Here is a 19,198-nt window from a genome sequence, read left to right as displayed (position 1 = left end):
AAATTTTATCCCACAAAGATGGTTGTAGTAAAGTCCATCCAATTAAAGCAATATCAAATACCAAGAAATAATAATCGCATAGAGAAGAGTATGGAGCCAATCAAATACTTAAGTAGATGTTACTTTTATAGTCCCAATACATTTGCATTTATTGAACATCTAGGGATGAAATAAACAATACGGTCTTCAATCACAAACTAGTATAGTTAATTAGGGGTAACATGGATATTTTCTACTACTAGTAATATGTCTGAAATTTTATAAACGAACAGTCTTTGTCGGAGGGAGGGAGTAATCATTTTGGGGAACTACATGACTACATTTGTTGAATTCACTTTAGAGAACGAGTAATTTGTTGTAGACAGGGGCAGTGGATACCACGGGCCAAAATGTTCTATTCTTGTTTATGGCCGGATACAACCGATAGTGATGATCTTGGTCTCACTATAGGTTTGTGAGAAAAACCAGAAGCGAGAATATCTAGACCCCCTGGTTTTAGAATCAGTGTATCATTCCTGTTCCCGCATACTTAGTAGTGGTTCCATTTATTTTCTAGTTGAGAGGGGGGGGGGGGGGGGTTACAAAACCGGGTATGAAGCCTGGTTTTGTAGTAGTGTAATCTCAAATTGGAAAATTTATGTTACATTTTCAAGAAAACAAAATCGAACCTTTTTTTATTAGTGTTTAAAAAAATGCATGCCACTTTTGAGCCATTATTTTCAATCTGTTACATGCGTTGTATAGGAGAGGTACATGTGATACAAGAATAAATGCCAGCAAGCATTTATTGTGTTGATATTCCTTTTTGTTTCAATTGTACCCTGTACATAGTATATCTTTTCTTAATACAATGATTTTATGAAGTACATATTATTTGTATTTAATACCATGGAAGATTTCTATCCAAATATTTAATTTCTATGGCCTTGTGGCCATTTGCATGTACAAAAATGGTGCATGTGATACTTGATAGTAAATCTTTCGGGTGTAAATTTCCAAATATATTTCGTGCTACTTTCAACTTGTGCATGTTCTAGTCATAGATGTAATTTTTGCTCAATGTGTTTCATAAATATTTTTCTCATCAGAAACAATGAAAATACATCTGCAAAGGCAGAGCTCTACACGCTCCAAAATAAATTGAACGAATCAGATTGAACCGGCTGTCGTGAAGTACTCGTGTGTGAAATTGATTTTTAAGGGCACGGGATCAGCTTGGAATGTCCAGCTATGCCGGCAGTCACTGTTCGGCTCGGAGCCGCCACAGCCTCGCCTCTGATTCCCACCCCTCCCCTTCGTCCTCGCGAGAGACGAACCCCTCCTCCTGCTGACGCGCGGTCGGCGCCGGAGTCCTCCTCCGCTCCGGCCACGCCACTCCCGGATCCCGACTGCCACTCCCGGCGAGGGCGCAGACCCACGACTCCTTCAGTCCCCGTAAGACCCTCGGCTCCTGCTTCCTGTTTTTGGGCCCCACTCAGAGGTGTTTTCGAACAGGGACTTAAAAAAAAATCTCAGTGATTTTTTAATATTTAGAAGTATTAAATAAAGGTTAATTATAAAACTAACTGTAGAACTCTGGGGCTAAACTGCGAGACGAATCTAATGATGTATCTTAATCTATGATTAGCGAATGGTTACTACAGCATCACTGTAGTATCACTGTAGCAAATTATGAATTAATTAGGCTCATTAGTTTCGCCTCGCGAAAAAGCACTCAGCTGTTAAAAAAACATTTATAAATAGATTTTATTTAATATTATAAAATAGTAAGATTTCTTTTGATGTGATAGGGACTTCTGAAAAAAGTTTGGAACTAAACAGGGCCTCAGTTACTTAACTAGGACACTAGGTTGTGCCCTCCCGGGATTAATCTATCCCCCTTCTAGTTGTCACTTGGCAAGTGCAGCCGATCGTTGTGAAAGAGTCTTGGAATTACTCCATGTCTGTACCTTAGGCGAGAAGAAGGTTTACCATCCCCATGAGGCATAAGGTCAATGATGTCTTGCTCCAACCTCATCCAGCAAGCAAATCTTGCAGGATCCAGAGTTGGGGGCTTCAAGTGGATGTGCCTTGAAACTGTTCATTCTGGGATATAAATAAATAGTTTTGAAGCTACTGGAAGAATTCCTAGAAGTTGTAGGCCATCTTGGCGATGCACTGTAGATGAGTGGGAGTTGTTGAGCTCTAATCCACATTACCACATCTGTGCAGCTGCTTCGGAAGAAAGAGTTGAGATAACTAACAAGCACGGAGAGAGGCTTGTGGGATTGCTGCATAACACTGGTTCCAACAAGATTGTGGTCTTGTGCCATGGTTTTATAGCTACCAAGGTATGCAACTCTTTAGCTGCCAGACGGAATATACCCTGTCATCTACAGGATATCAATACCATAACATAATTGTTGCCGCTGCATGGAATTTGTTGCTGATTTCCAGAGTGACAGTCTCATTCTGGACCTGGCATCAGCATTAACTAAGAAAGGGGTCAGTGTCTTCCGCTTCGATTTCAGTGGGAACGGGTGAGCTGCAACAACAGAACTGTGTCATCACCAGCAATGCCAGCCAATTTGTTGAAGCATTTTTAGAAATTTTATTGTGACATCATGCTGTTAGATGGTTACAAATCAAATAATTTCCAAAATTTTGGCCTAGTAGTATTACTCTTTGATGAGTTACTATATGTTTATTAAGTAGTACATGTATATTCATTAATTTTTATCAGTTGTCCTTAGGGAATTACCGAAGGATGTACCAGCTGCCTTTTCCCATGTGTTCTTTATAATGCATTCTCAACCGTTTAAGTTCCTGTTGCATGATATATGATTATAAATGAACTCTATTTAAACCCCACTTTTGGTGATTTTTTTTTTAATTATTTGTCGCAGAGAAAGTGAAGGCCAGTTCGAGTATGGTAACTACAGGAAGGAGGCTGATGATTTGTATTCTGTTGTATTATGTCTCTATGAGAAAAATTATGATGTAACAGCAGTTGTTGGCCATAGCAAAGGTTAGAGATGTATATCTTTTCTTTTATACAGTTTTGCCATGTGCCATTTTCACTGTTGAGTTCCTTTGAATTTTAGTCACTAACATACTAGAAGAGCTTGTCCAGTTAAACAAGAATTTTAATGCTATGGCTATCAATTTCCTTTTGGTCTATTCTTGTCCTGTTGAATGCATAATCATATCTGACCAGTGCGTTGCTTTTCTCTAGTAACAGTTAATTTTTGGTTTGGATTTCCAGTAGTAACAAATAAGTGAAGCCAATCCACAATGTTCTTTTGTTGGTGGTTTTTTTTCCTGTATCACCATACTTTTCTTTATTGACTTCTGTTCCAATATCTTATTGAATGGTTAACATATCAGTTTAGAAATTTCACTCAATTAAACTGTATTTCGTCTTTTGCAGGAGGAGATGTAGTGGTTCTATATGCTTCCATTTATGGCAATGTCCGCACAATTGTTAATCTATCGGGCCGATTTGATTTAAAGAAAGGCATCGAAGAACGTATAGGGGAAGGGTCTATTGATAGAATAAATAAAGAAGACTATCTTGACATCAAGGACAAATTTGGTACGAATAAGCTTGGGTAGCTATTTCTATATACTTTCATGGATATCTTTTGACGTGTTGGGGGCAATGTAGAAAATTTTAACTACAAGGTAACCAAAGAGAGTCTAATGGAACGGCTTAATACTGATATGCGTGCTGCAAGTGTTTCTATTAGCAAGGAATGCAGGTACAGAAACTATTTCTGACATTATAATCCTTGTACTTATATTCCAAACAGAAAAAAAGATGAGTTACTTGAGCATTGATGTTTCATCTGCGCACACTAAAAGTCCAAATTTTCTTGTTCTCATTATTGCCCATTGTGCTAGAAGCCTAGAACAGCTCGCATCTTGTGCAGCCTTTCAGACATGTTTGCTATCTCTTTTCAGGTTCCTAACGGTCCATGGTTCAGCTGACACGCCATACCTGTAGAAGACGCCTATGAGTTTGCGAAGCTTATACCTAACCATAAGCTGCACGTCATAGAGGGAGCAAATCATAACTACACCGCACATCGCAAAGAAGTTGCTGATGCAGTAGTGGATTTCATCATGTCCAATGGGGTATAGGTACTTAAACTTTTTACCTTTTGTATTGCTTTTTTTTTGTAGGTCCAGGTATTCCATATTGACTAAAGTTTTTTTAATCAAGGTAGGGGGCACCGCATCACCAAGATTTTTTTTTTTGAGCATGACCTCTAAAGAACGCCAAATGCGATAATGGGTGGACTGTCAGGAACTTCACGCTTCCTCTCACTACAACCTTCTGTAGCTGAGAACATAAGCACGACAAGGTCGTTTGATCTTTGCTTTGCAAGTACCCTAAAATCCCCATTCCGTCCTTGACCGTAGGATCGTCTCGTCAGTGATGGATCGTTTGCACGATTGCATTCTCCTCCGCTTGCCCGGCCACCGCTGCGACGCCATCATCCACTAGGGGCTGCCTCTGGAATCCGGATCCAGATACGCAGCTGCGCCTGGGACCGCCTACCAGCTTACTACCGGTGGGTGGCACGCCCAGAGCTTGCATGGATTCTGTGCGACGATGAGTGTGTCATGCTCTCCGTGGTGTGGACACTGAAACCGCGGCGGCAATGCAATCAGGAAGTTCTGGTTCAGCGTCCTCATGCTGATGGGCTTACACCCTGCCGTCGAGGTTGTCTCCTTCGTTGAGCCGGACCGGCATGGACGCCTGGTCGTCTGGTCCTTGAGGCACGGCACACTGAGCTTTATACCTGGATTCTTGCAGATCAGTGTACCAACGGAATACATTGATTGTACCTTGGCAAGCGACGGCCAAACACAAATGTGGCAATGTCCCAGGACTCAGGCTACAACTCAAGATAATCAACAAAAAATGAAGAGCAAAACCGGTCTGTCTATGTGTAGTCCTTCAAGTAAGGTGACTGAGGGGAGCAACCTGACGAAGTGTGGAAAGGTTGCGGCATTGGAGGAAGCCATCAATGCAGGCGAGGGACGCACTGCTCTAGGGTGGGGTATCCCCTGCCTGCATAGGAAATCAATCGGTCATCGCAGCCATGAAACATTGGTGAAACAGATTGCAAATCGCTACCTACAATAAACAGAACTACAGAAGGTGAATTGCACTTTGCCTATACCTCACTGGATGTGATTGATTCTACGAGGGCATCAGAAAGTTCTTTACGATGAGCAGTGTAGCAGTGATTTGCTCCCTCAATGACACACAGTTTGTGGTTGGGTATAAGCTTTGCAAACTCATATGCATCTTCCACTGGTATGATCTCATCAGCTGAGCCATGAATTGTAAAGAACCTGGACAGCAGAGTAACAACTTCTGTGAGGAAATTTTTTATGCTAGAACAATGAATGTAGCCATAAATGTAATACATGTACTATTTTTGAATCTGACACAGGCATACAAATTACAATTTAACAAGGATAGCTATTGCATGCTGCTATAATAGGCTGCTTCAATTTTTAATTTGCATGAAAGGGAAAATTAAACCCTAAATTATTTTCTTAACCTGCATTCTTTGCTGATGGAAAGGCTTGCTGCATGCATATCAGTGTTCAGTCGTTCCATCAAGCTCTCTTTGGTTACTCTGTACAAAAACTTTCCTACATTGCAATCAACAAACATTTATAAGATGCACATGAAAGAGAAATGATAAGCTACACTTGGCATAAATGATTTGTTTACCATGTATCCTTGAATATAAGAAGTCAGACATGTTTCCTTACCTGATTTGTTTGTGACATCAATGTAGCCTTCTTTGTTTATCCTATCCATAAATTCTTTGCCTAGGCGCTCTTCAACACCTTTCTCCAAATTAAATCGACCAGAAAGGTTAACCACCATGGGGACATCATTATAGATAGAGGCATATAGAACCACCACATCTCCACCTGAAGAAAAACAATAGACTTAATGAAATAATGATTCATATTACAAATTCGCTAGACTGAAGGTACTGCCAGAAGGATGGCCAGGTTGCTACAGCTTGCTTTGGGACAGATAAGGATGAGCCTTTTTATTCTTTCTTGCTTGTCTCAAAGGATAGCAATGCCAAATTCTTGTTAAAGAAGTTCCTTAACAAACAAAGCCTTGATAGATCCTAACTGATTGCCATTTGATTGCAGCTGCACTTTTCAATTTCTGAACCTTAGAGTAATGGGGCACATGATTATACACATAGAAAAAGTTCAATTTACTCCCTTCAAGTATAGCCAAAGTCTGAATAACCCCCTAAACTATAACTTGGTTCAGTTTATCGCCTAAACTATGCCATTTACTTTAGTTCATTTTACCCCAATAATGCAATTTATCTTTTTTTTTTCTCCGTACACAAGTTGAGTTTTAATTTCAATTTTTTGCAGGGTATTCGTGGACATTACAATGCATACTCAAAAAATTGTTATAAGTTTTCATCGTTATTTTTCATACAATTTTGAACTCCAATGATTAACTTATTATTAAATATCCTAACATATCAAAATAATGATAAAAAAATTATGATGTATTTTTTCTAACATGTGTTATGATGTGTACTATCATCTTGTAAAATTTCAACTTGAAACTCCACCTATGCATGGATAAATGAAAAAGACAAATTGTATTAGGAGGTAATTTGAATCAAAGGGCATAGTTTGGGAGGTAAAATGAACCAAACAATAGTTTAGGGGGGTTATCCGGACTTTGACTATAGTTGAGGGGAGTAATTTAGACTTTTTCCTATACAACAAATATGTCTCCATGTTTGACCCCTCTATTAGATTGCATATGCATGTTCTTGTTCAAGAAATGAACAAATTCTTTTGGGCACTTGGCCATCCAATGATACAAATTCAATTGAACAACTCAACAACATAAATAATGAATTCCAGGGTTATAATAAATAAACCAACAACTGAACCCACCTTTGCTGTGACCAACAACTGCTGCTACATCATACTTCTCCCGGTAAAGATATGAAACAACAGAATGCAGGTCATCAGCCTCCTTCCTGTAGTTACCGTACTGGAATTCACCTTCGCTTTCTCTGAAAAGCATACGATCAAAGGCCTCATATGAAATAAGGTGATGGACCATTATCATTCAAAACTGAAGAAAGATTCTGCAAAATATGTAGTAGACAATATAAATTCAAACAATTGGATGCAATAAAGAATATTCGGACAGAAATTAATAATTGTTTTACTAATGTACAATGTTTATTTCTCTGAACAATAATGCACGTATAAGAGAAACTTAGATCACAAACTCAAGCAGTACTGTGGCAATACAGACAATTATGAAGTTGAGCTCATCTAGTTCAATATTTGCAACCCAAGGCTTCCTTAGAAAAAGAATAAAATCAACTGATTTATAATCCATGAGTGACTTACCCGTTTCCACTGAAATCAAAGCGAAACACACTAATCCCACGCTTTGTTATTGCAGACGCAAGATCAACAATGATTCCATCGTCCTGAAAGCAAGCACTGAATTTCATTATGTCCGTAACTATTACACACTCCTACAAGACAAGCGTAATTCTCTACAGTTTGAGTTAAAAGGAAAAAACAGGTTAATCAATTTAGTCAGCCATGTCCTCAGAGAAGGAGGCAAATTTTGTTCAGATGACGGACGGCGTATTCTTGTACCTTGGAAGCCGTAAAGCCATGGCAGAGCACGACAACCTTGTTCGACCCCGTGTGGTGCAGCAACCCCACGAGGTTCTCCCCGTGCTTGTTCGTCACCAGCACTCTCTGTTCCGTAGCGGCTGTTCAGAGACGGAACCACGTGGATTCAACAACCCGGAGGCAGGGCGAAATATTTCGGGCAATAACAAATTCAGAGCAACCGGAGGTAATATAAGATCAGGGAAGAGAGGTGCTCACGGGGATTGGGCGCATCTTGGGACGAGCTGAGCGGCTCCGCCATAGCTAACCGCCGGGGAGACCCCCGGTTGGGATCGAATCGGAGGCGGCAGGTGTCCCGACGTCGCCGGCCGCAGGGGCGAAGAGATCTCTGGGCTGCTGAGTGGAGTGGGCGGAAGAGGATTCCTCCCGGGAGGCCTCCAGTTTAAGACAATTTCATTCCAGGCCCGGAATAAACAATAAGAGATATAATAAAATATCTTAATTTATTTCGGATTGAAAACTATTTGCAACAAAATAAGCTAATAATAGATATAACAAAAGACCCGGATTCATTTCCCATCTCTAGACTCATGGATTGATTCCGGGTCTCTTGTTATATTTATTATGAATTTATTTTGTTGCAAGTAATTTTTTATCCGGAATAAATCCGGGTCTCTTATTATATTTTTTATTGTTTCTATCATTTCCGGCTCGAAATGAAATCATGTGCAACCGAACAAGCCCTAAAGCTACCCACGGATCCGATTCGATGGCAGCAGTGTGTGTGTCGAGTGTGCTCGGGGCATTCGCTCAAAGCCGTCGGATTGGATCTTCCTTAATCCTAGTAAGTCAAGGTTAGTCTCAGTGAAGTGTCATTGACACAGTTAACAAAATTAAAAATTTGAGAACTATACCAGTGGAATGTTATGGTGATGACACTTCTCTCATATTTCATAACACTTCTATCTCCTCTCTTCTCATACTAAAGCCCCGTTTAGTTCCCAATAAAATTTCTACAGTACCTGTCACATCAAATCTTTTGACACTTGCATGGAGCATTAAATGGAGTATTAAATGTAATTGAAAAATACACAGTCTAACTGATTAGCACGAGACGGATCTTTTAAGCTTAACTAGTCCATAATTGGACACTAATTGCTAAATAACAAAGAAAGTGCTACAGTATCACAACCCAAAAAATTTCGCGAACTAAATAAGGCCTAAGAAACTACTCATAGATACTACCTCCCCAATACATAGTTTCTATAATAAATGAAGAAAATAGATCACATCCAATCCTCTCTCTTCTCTCTTCTTGCCTCATCCAATCACTCTTCTTTCTTTATTGGTTCTAGTATAGATATGGTGTCTTGCATGAGAAACTATGTCTATCATTTTTTTGTTAACTCACTTACCACGTCACCAAATTACTTATGTGACATCTTTATCAATGCTATAGAAACCATCCTAGTAGGAGGGTTGGGACTGGTCTAGGAGTTTTATTTGGGAAATTAGACCATCCCAACCCTCATAGTAGGATGGTGTCCATAGCATTAATGAGGCTGCCACATAAGCAATTTGATGACATGAAAAAAGAGTTAATGAGGAAAAAGATAGACATAATTTCTCATGCAAGACACTATGTCTACACAAGAACCAAGAAAAGAAAAAGAGTGATAGGGTGAGACAACGAGAGAGAAGAGAGGATTGGATGGAATTTATTTTCTTCATTCACCAAGAAACTATACATTGGAGAGGTAGTGTCTATAGTTAGCTTCTTATTCTTTTTTTTTCTTAGACATCACCTATCTCTAAAAACGATTCTTGCAACAAAAGCTAACATTCTGTTGGGTCACGTCATCTTACTTTTTCTCGGCCGTCGGATCAAAAAAGCACGTTACTGAGCCCTTTAACGTACCGCATACGTATCGGCCGGTTCTAATTCTTTCGAGACGTCTCGCGAAATTGAGGAAGGCGAAGCGTTTTTACCGTGCTCCTTTCTCTCTTCCTTTACCTGCTGCTATTTCTTCCCGACTTTCCGTCCCAGTGTCCGTCGCAATCAGATCTCAAAAGCAATCTCCTGTCAAACAGAAGGTACGTGATCTTCTCCCTTTCCTATCTCCCTCCCCTACAGCACTCTCACTCCGGCCGCCGACCACACACACGTGCCAAACGATTCTTGCAACAAAAGCTAACATTCTGTTGGGCCACGTCATCTTATTTTTCCTCGGCCGTCGGATCAAAAAAGGATGTCATCGAGCCCTTTTAACGTACCGCATACGTATCGCCCGCTTCTAATTCTTTCCAGACGTCTCGCGAAATTGAGGAAGACGAAGCATTTTTAGTTTTTACCGTGCTCCTTTCTCTCTTCCTTTACCTGCTGCTATTTCTTCCCGACTTCGGGGCTGTTCGGCTGATATAAAAGCCGGCTGATTTCGGCTAATTTAATAATATCAGAAGAAATAAGCCAAAATAAATTAAAATAAACCGGGAAAAGCGAACAGCCTTCCCGTGCCAGCGTCCGTCGCAAACTCGCAATCAGATCTCAAAAGCAATCTCCTGTCAAACGGAAGGTACGTGATCTTCTTCTCCCTTTCCTATCTCCCTCCCCTACAGCGCCCTCACTCCGGCCGCCGACCACACACATGTGCCTGCTCGCATTGCGCCGCCCGGCACGCACACCTCACTCCGTCACGAACGGCCACTGGCACAGGCGGCCGCGAGCTCCTCCGCGTCCGAGCTGCGCCGTTGAGGGCCACCGCCATGGGCGCGAGCTCCGCAGCACGCAAGCCACTGCCGGCCGCCGCGCGCAACATCCTCGACGGTCGAGCGCGCGCATGCTGCACGCCGGCATGCTCCACGCTTCCTCCAGCACGGGGGCCAATAAACAACTCCCCACGATCCTCCTCCCCACGTGCTAGCCCACTAAACAGCTCCCTTCCGTGCCTTATCTAAATGGATGACACCCAGGAACCCAGCCGTCCACAAAGCGCTCGAGGAAATGCCTCCAAGGAAAGCTGCTGCCTGGACAATGCCTTCAGGAGTTATAACTTAATAGCACTTGAGGGGCTAATTTAGCATCAGTATTTTATTTTATATTATACCCATCAAATTTGATTCTTCAATTTATTTGTAATTAGGATATTTTTTGGATTTACATGCACAGAACCTACATACATACAATTAATATATCTTAATTACATAACAACGTCTGCACAAACATATAATTAGTATATCTTAATTCCATAACAATGTGCACACAAATATGTCGATTTCCATTATTTGAATTTGAATACTACTTATTCTAACAAAATCTTACCATGAATTTTCAGGAACTAGCAACAAGAACTGATCCAAGATAAGTAAAGCCCACAAGTGACAAAAAAAAGGTACGAAATACCAGCTACACAAAATTTTTTAGACATACATATTACCATAACTGATATTAACATTAGTATTTATGCTATATAATCTTTTTTTCATGATACAAAGTGTGTAGTTTCCCTTGTTTTGCCCTGAGTTACTAACTTATCATACTTTTTTCTTGGTAAAAAAGTTGATATTAAAAAACTACATATCTTTCCCGTGCATACATATATCTATACATATATACACGCAAACTATATATATACATACATATCTGTGCATATAGACAGAGAGTATATGGTTCGTATAAAGAGGAAGGACCAACCAATTATTCCTATAGACATTCAACCACATTGTAAAAAGAGTAGGATAGAAAAAGTATCAGCACTCCAAACAAAAAAAGGAAACAAAACAATGATCCAAATGAAGAGAAAAGCAATTCCAAGAAAATATGCTCGCAAATTAATACTAATCAAGGTATGGTATCATATACCCCAGAATATATTCAACACTTAAAAGAGTCATATGATAAACGATCATATTTAGGCGAACCGAATTACCAGTGTAAATATTGTGGAGCTATATTCTGGTACAATGAGCGCAACCAAACAGAGAGCCGGCTTCGCAAACAAGTTACATACACAAATTGTTGTAAAAATGGAAAAATAAAGATGCCACCATATAAAGAGCCTCCCGAATTTCTGTCACGATTAATTAATGATAGAAATAGCACAGAATCAAAGCATTTCTTGCAAAGAATAAGGCAATACAATAGCCTTTTTGCATTCACCTCAATGGGAGCAAATATAGTAAAAGACATTAACAAAGGAGAAGGACCATATATATTCCGTATTAATGGCCAAATACATCACCGTATAGGATCATTAATTCCAAAACAAGGTCAAGCACCACAATATGCCGAACTATATATTTTCGATACAAAAAACGAAATTGAAAATAGAATAAAAGCGTTGCACAAAGAAGACCCTCAGGAAACAGATATAGATCCACATATCGTACATGAGCTTAAAAACATGCTTGACAAATGTAACCCATTGGTTAAAATATTTCGCCATGCTCGTGACTTACTAGAAGAGCATAATGGTACAGATATAAGCATACATATATTAGGTGCCGAAAAAGGAGATCCAATACAATATGAGATGCCACACACCAAAGATTTAGCAATGCTAATAGTTGGTGAGCTAAATTTAGAAAAATACAAGAGAGATATTATCGTTAGTACTAGAAATAAAGGCCTCCAACATATAACTATTTTCCATCCAGCATATATGGCTCTACAATATCCACTACTTTTCCCCTACGGTGAAAGAGGATTCCAACTTGGGATACCATATCATGAGGATGAAAATAACAAAAATAAAAAAAATAAATACTATTACAATGCATGAATATTATAAGTACCACATGCACTACAGACCGAATCAACCAAATCCATTTTTATGCTATGGTAGACTGTCCAAACAAGCCATAGTGGACGCTAGAGCAATGGAGGATGAAGATAGATTGGCATATATTGCTAGAAATCAGGACAAATTAAGAGTTGAATACTTACAAGGAGTCTTTGATGCCATAGAAAAAGGATTAACCGAAAGTAATCAAGTTGGTAAAAAGACATTACTACCATCAAGCCATACAGGTTGTAAACAGTATGCTATACAAAATTACCATGACGGCATCACTATCTGTCGTGTATATGGACCTCCTGATCTTTTCATAACATTTACATGTAATCCAAAATGGCAAGAAATAGTTAATACCCTGAGAAATGGTGAGCAACCCAGTGATAGACCAGATATTATAGTACGAATATTCCATATGAAACTACAAGAACTAATTCAAGACGTTTGGTCTGGCCAACTATTTGGTCCAACATTAGCTATCTTATATTCGATTGAATTCCAAAAAAGAGGATTGCCACATGTTCACATCATATTATGGATAGATAAAAAAATATGGTCATCAATGCTGAAGTGATAGACTCATGGATATTAGCTGAGATTCCTAATCCAGAAGACAATCCTTTAGGTTATGTCCTTGTATCTGAACATATGATGCATGGGCCATGCGGTGACAAAAAATGAGAAATGTTCTTGCATGAAAAAAGGGAAATGCTCAAAGTTCTATCCAAAGGAATTTACGGAGGAGACCACATTCACAGATAATGAATTCACTCTATATCGAAGACGAAATAACAATATGTATATCCGAAGAGAAAATCATAACTTATATAATAGATGGGTAGTTCCATATAATATACAGGTACTTAAAAAGTTCCAAGCACATATAAATGTAGAATATGTAAACAAAAGTAAATTGTTGAAATATCTTTGCAAATATGTTAACAAAGGACCTGACCAAGCATCAGTCATGTTTCAACGCATAAGAACAGGAGACAACGAATCTTCAAATGAACAAGATAAAGATATTGATGAAATTAAAGAATATCTAGATTGTCGATACATATGTGAACAAGATGCCCTTTGGAGATTATTAGAATATGACATACATTACCATTGGCCACCAGTAGAAAGAGTACCTATGTATTTACCATTACAAAACATGGTGCCATTGCATAAAGGAACAAAGCTGAAAACAGTTGCTAAAGATCCAAAGTTCCAAAAAACAAAATTAACAGAGTGGTTCGAAGCTAATAAGCTATATGAAGACGCAAGGAAACTAACTTATTGCGAATTTCCACAAGAATGGAAATGGGATGATCAAAATAGAAAATGGATAAAAATACGAAGAAATTTTAAGATTGATAGACTATTCTATGTAAATCCAATAGAAGGGGAACGCTTCTATCTACAGATGCTGCTTATGATAGTCAAAGGAGCACAAAGCTACAAAGATATCAGAACATATAACGGAAGAGTCTATCAAACATTTAAGGAAGCGTATGCAGCACGTGGACTACTCACAGATGACAAAGAATGGTATAATACATTTACTGAGGCTGCGAATTGGGCAATTGCAGCACAACTGAGATACCTATTTTTCACCATGCTATTATTCTGCAACTTACAAGATGAGCGAAAATTCTATAATGAAACTTGGAGGATAATGACTGATGACATTCAACGTTACCTCATTAATAAATATCACCCAATTATATATACTCCAACGGATACGGAAATACAAGACATGCTACTTCAAGAGCTTGAAGAAATATTTTTAAAGAATGGAATTTACATGTACAATTATAACCTCCCACATAAGTCAACACAGTACGAACTTGATGTAAACAACCAGTTGATTCAGGAAGAACTTAGCTATGATTGCAGCAAGTTAGAAATAGAATCAAATGAACTTTACCATCAGCTAAATAATGACCAAAGAAACGTATTTCATTCAATAATAAATTATGTTCTTAATAAGGAACCAAATATATTTTTCGTGACTGGTCATGGTGGCACAGGGAAAACATTCCTATGGAACACTATAATAGCATATTTAAGAGCGCAAAGAAAGATTGTACTTACAGTTGCTTCATCAGGAGTTGCATCTTTGCTACTTCCAAATGGACGAACTGCACATTGAAGATTTCGGATTCCTATTGATGTGACAAACTTTCAATCTGTGACATCAAAAGAGGAACAAAATTAGCATACCTCATTCTTAACACAGATCTCATCATTTGGGATGAAGCACTAATGACACATAAGCAATGCTTTGAGGCTCTTGATAGATCACTTAGAGATATAAATTCTGAAAAAGAATCAAAATTGCAAAATGTACCATTTGGAGGAAAGGTTGTAGTACTAGGAGGAGACCCTAAATAAATATTACCGGTAATCGAGAATGCTACAAGAGCACAAATAATCAATGCCTCAATATTTCGATCATATCTATGGAAATATGCAAAAAAGATTTACTTACATGAAAACATGCGACTTAAAAAACTTGATGCAAACACAACAGACTACAAAGAATTAAACAATTTCAATCAATGGATACTAAGTATAGGAAATGGAAACACCGAAAACAACACCACATCTGACACAGACGATCTTTCAGATTGCATCACAGTTCAAATCCCGGATGATTTATTGATAAAACAAGCAGACAATAAGATAGAGGCTCTTGTAAACTCAACATTCCCTGATTTCAAATCAAACTACAACGATCCCGAATACCTCAAAAATAGAGCAATATTAGTAACAACAAATGAAATAGTGGACGAAGTAAATGAGTACATGCTTAATTTAGTACCTGGAAATGAAGTTGAATATTACAGTGCAGACTCAATATCCAAATGCATAGATACTTGTAATGATGCTGATATATTATATCCTATTGAATATTTAAACAGCCTAACTGCAAACAATTTTCCAACACATAAGCTAAAATTAAAAGTAGGGGTCCCAGTTATGCTCCTACGGAATCTAAACCAAAGCATAGGATTGTGCAATGGAACAAGATTAATAGTAACAAATCTTGGGCAAAACATTGTAGAGGCGATAATTATAACAGAAACACATATTGGAGAAAAAGTCTACATACCTAGAATAAATCTAACCACACAAGGCTGTCGCTGGCCATTTGTTCTATGCCGTCGACAATTTCCAATTAAAGTTTGCTACTCTATGACAATAAATAAAAGCCAAGGACAAACACTATCAAATGTAGGAGTGTACCTAAGAAAACCAGTATTCACTCACGGCCAGCTATATGTTGCAGTATCTTGAGTGAAGGATAGACAAGGGCTAAAATTATTGATAGAAAATGAAGATGGAACATGTGGAAACAAAACTATAAATATAGTGTATAAAGAAGTATTGAACATGGACTGAAACATAAAAATATTTGCTTCCACTTACTTTTTTTTCTATTACATTTCTTTACATTTACAATTACGCTTCAATTAACTTATTCCTTTTTTTACTCACTGCAGGTTTCCTTGCATTGTCAAATAATTAGCAATGCAGGTAATCTATCCACCTACATCTCTATTTATGCTACTGTCCAAATTAAAGAAATAATAACAATGTGCAATAAATGAGTTGCAGGGCAAAATAACTCCATTATCAGAGCTGCATCCCGTGAACACTCTGTACAATGTTCATGTCAGGGTGTCAAGGACTTGGGAATATAGGGGTAAAAGTGAGAACAATCCTCTGATCCATTTTGACATGGTGGTCATTGATCAAATGGTATCAGTACATACTCCTTTGCCAGCAATTTTTATAGAGATACTCTTTCAAAGCATTTTTTTCCTACAAAACTGTGTTTACATAATTTTAAATCTTTGAAATTGAAATTGCAGGGTTATGCAGTGTACTGTGAGGTACCTCCACAAGTGCTGGACAAGTTGAAGCAATATTTACAAGAAGAAAGATTCTCTATATATGCAATGCATGTGTTGAAAGGGCTAAACCTGGATTTAGAGTTGTGGATACCCCTTACATATTAAAACTGATCATGAGAACACAGATCTTCGAAGGAAATAGCAATGATACAACTTTCCCAAAGTATGTATTTTCATTGACCCCAATCGAAATGCTACCACAATATGCAAGGAGGACAGACCGTTTTCTAGGTAAAAAAAATTGTTTACACATATTTATACTTGCCTTACACTTAATCCGCACATGTTCATTAAATATACTAGGCTATCATAACTTATTAGTTTTTTTGGAATGTAGATGTCATTGGAAAAATCACTGCCATCTTAAATGCAGCTGTAGCATGTAACACATCTGGAGACCTTATGATGCGTAGGCTGATAACACTTCAAGATGAAAAGTACTTCTCTGACTTAAAAAAATATGCATTTTCCATCTCACATACATATTTTCACATACAATCTCCATGCTTGTTTTTTTAACTACTTGCAGGGGAAACACAGTAGATTTATCACTCTATGGACAAAGGGCTCTTGAATTTGATGCTGATATTGGTCAGAATCATCACGTCATAGCAATATTTGTGGGTACAGTCATGAAAATATATCGAGAAGACTATAAATTTCTCAGTGGAACTTCGGCATGTCGGTGGTATATAAATGAAAATGATATTCCAGCAATGAGAACATTTCAGAGAGGGTATTATTTAAATTCTATATTTAAATTGAAACACATATCTTAACACTATTTACTCATCTTTCGTTTATTATAACTTGCAAACAGACTGCCATCTCAGGTGACACCAATTAAAAAACTAGAACTCCTAAGCGAAGACTACATGGAGCAAGGTGTTGAAGAAAAAACTCTCTTTGACCTCAAACAGATCGATCCTTTGGCTGACAAGGTAATCCTTGTTACATATTAATAACAGCTACTAAGTCTCTCTTTACGTTAACCATGGCTCATTATATTCCTGTCTCTATACATGTTTAGAACAAAAGATTCCAGTGTACAGTCACACTGATATCTACAGCAGAAAAAGAGCAATGGTGCTATAGAGCTTGCAGAGTTTGCAACTCCAAAATGGTCCCATGTGATGATGGATATGAGTGCACAAAGATAGATGGCTGCTCATGCAAACAATATGATTGGAAGTAAGAAAATTCCTACACAACCAACCTGCAACAAATATTTAATTATTGATCCCTAAATTTTTCCTTAACTATATTTCTACATCATTCAGGTACAAAGTTTGTTTCATAGGAGCAGACGACACCTATAGCCTTCAGTTCATGTTTTTTGAGAAAAAAGGGGTGGAGCTTATTGGCAAAAGCGCAGAGACCCTAAGGAAACAATATGATCCAAGGTCCATTCCACCTGAGATATCACAGTGGATTAACCATAAATTCACTTTCATAGTCAAAGTGCTATTCAAACAAAGTGTCAAAAACATAGAGCCTTCTTTTGAGGTCGTCATGATCAAATAAAGGCATGGAAAACAAGCAACATTACTAAACCTCATGCACAATGTGTCTAATGATGATCTGCCACCACTGGTAACATTACCATCAAAGAGAAAGATCGAGCAGGTCAGCCAAACAAATTTTTTTTCATTTTCTACATGTTTCATTACACATATTTGTACTAACTATGAACTTGTTACAGCCATCATTTTCATACACTCCTCAGTTCATAGATATACATGATATGGACGTAGACCAGCAGTCTGGGTAAGTATACTACTACTTTTTCATACACATATCCTATTTCCCCCTCCTCTAATAATATCTCAAATAATTACAGTGCTTGGGATAACACAGAGAAGCATATTGAATCACAGGTAAACCTTCTTCGGCATGAATCTATATATGTATAACCTCCTCAAAATCCAAAAACTGAAAAGAACTGCCAACTACAAAGAAAAATGTTTACTCTGTTTTCTGCTGTTGAATTTAATAGGTCCAAACTGAAAAGAAGAGCCATTTTCTTTATTTGGCTACTTGGTAAATAGTTACAGTCTCATTTCTTCCTTGCACGGAGCTACCTACTATATTACAGGATCATTGACCCTGGCAAACTCTTAGTTCTAAATCATGACCCCAACTACAACTTTGCTTGCCAGTTGCTACCATTCTTATGCTCCTGCGTTCCATAAGCTGCTGATTTCTCATCTTCACATGAGATTAGGTGGCCAACATAATGTAGTGGAAAAACCTTGCAGCATATTTCTTTTACATCCAATTGATATCAGCTGTCATTCTATCTGTTTGATGATATTTTGTCGCTCTCTGCTTGTAATGATCACAAACCTACGGTCTATGCATCAGAAGCACAGTTAAGCGTTCAGTTCATTTTTCTTTACATGGTAATCTGTTCAAGCTTTTGCAGTTGGACAACCCTGAGCAACAGGAGAGGAAAAAGCTAAAAACTAATGACTGATCAAAGGTAAGCCAGTCTAACATAATTGACCTTTATCCATAAACATTTAATTTGGATTTAACTACTATCTACTTATATTTTTCCTATTTGTGCTAGGACTACATAGCCAGCAGCAAGGAAACCAAACAGAAGGATATTTTGTTGCACACGACATCCCAATATGGATCATGCTTCTGCTTGTAATTTTGGATACAACTTTGGCTAACTGATGATGCTTTTGCTTTTGGGATACATTCTTTGGTTGGAAAAACTCGACAACCCAGAACATTTGTAGCCACCATATAATTAGGTGATGAAATGACAAGTTATAAGATACCAACCTTTTGGAGAACAAAGTTTAAGTTCCCAGCTTTCGCTGAGCAATACTA

The 19,198-nt window shown here is 38.1% G+C and overlaps 2 protein-coding genes and 1 pseudogene across 11 annotated transcripts; 2 read left to right on the top strand and 1 right to left on the bottom strand.

The window, feature by feature from the left end:
- Positions 1-1,331: 1,331 nt before the first annotated feature.
- LOC120709887 lies at positions 1,332-5,495 on the top strand (annotated as a pseudogene).
- LOC120707187 lies at positions 4,776-8,105 on the bottom strand. Its single transcript, XM_039992026.1, has 8 exons — positions 7,915-8,105; positions 7,678-7,796; positions 7,420-7,502; positions 6,952-7,073; positions 5,776-5,940; positions 5,559-5,652; positions 5,172-5,346; positions 4,776-5,059 (listed from the first exon to the last, which is right to left on the bottom strand). The coding sequence occupies exons 1-8, from the start codon at positions 7,955-7,957 to the stop codon at positions 5,039-5,041; spliced, it is 822 nt and encodes a 273-aa protein (XP_039847960.1). The 5' UTR covers positions 7,958-8,105; the 3' UTR covers positions 4,776-5,038.
- Positions 8,106-10,196: 2,091 nt separating this feature from the next.
- Positions 10,197-19,198, top strand: LOC120707185 (replication protein A 70 kDa DNA-binding subunit A-like). Of its 10 annotated transcripts, none has more exons than XM_039992017.1 (14): positions 10,197-10,229; positions 10,989-11,045; positions 15,941-15,974; positions 16,056-16,199; positions 16,313-16,585; positions 16,692-16,791; positions 16,884-17,090; positions 17,175-17,295; positions 17,385-17,545; positions 17,635-17,980; positions 18,057-18,121; positions 18,195-18,231; positions 18,780-18,836; positions 18,927-19,198. In XM_039992017.1, exons 5-10 carry the CDS (start codon positions 16,468-16,470, stop codon positions 17,876-17,878), a joined length of 951 nt encoding a protein of 316 aa, XP_039847951.1. In that variant the 5' UTR covers positions 10,197-10,229; positions 10,989-11,045; positions 15,941-15,974; positions 16,056-16,199; positions 16,313-16,467; the 3' UTR covers positions 17,879-17,980; positions 18,057-18,121; positions 18,195-18,231; positions 18,780-18,836; positions 18,927-19,198. The 10 variants fall into 10 exon arrangements, with proteins under 10 accessions (XP_039847951.1, XP_039847955.1, XP_039847952.1 ...); XM_039992021.1 differs by having other exon boundaries at positions 18,771-18,836; XM_039992018.1 differs by having other exon boundaries at positions 18,057-18,125.

This window comes from Panicum virgatum, chromosome 5K (assembly GCF_016808335.1).
Source record: "Panicum virgatum strain AP13 chromosome 5K, P.virgatum_v5, whole genome shotgun sequence".
NCBI lineage: Eukaryota > Viridiplantae > Streptophyta > Magnoliopsida > Poales > Poaceae > Panicum > Panicum virgatum.
Note: the sequence above shows the minus strand (reverse complement) of the source record. Positions and strands in the feature narration are given on the sequence as shown.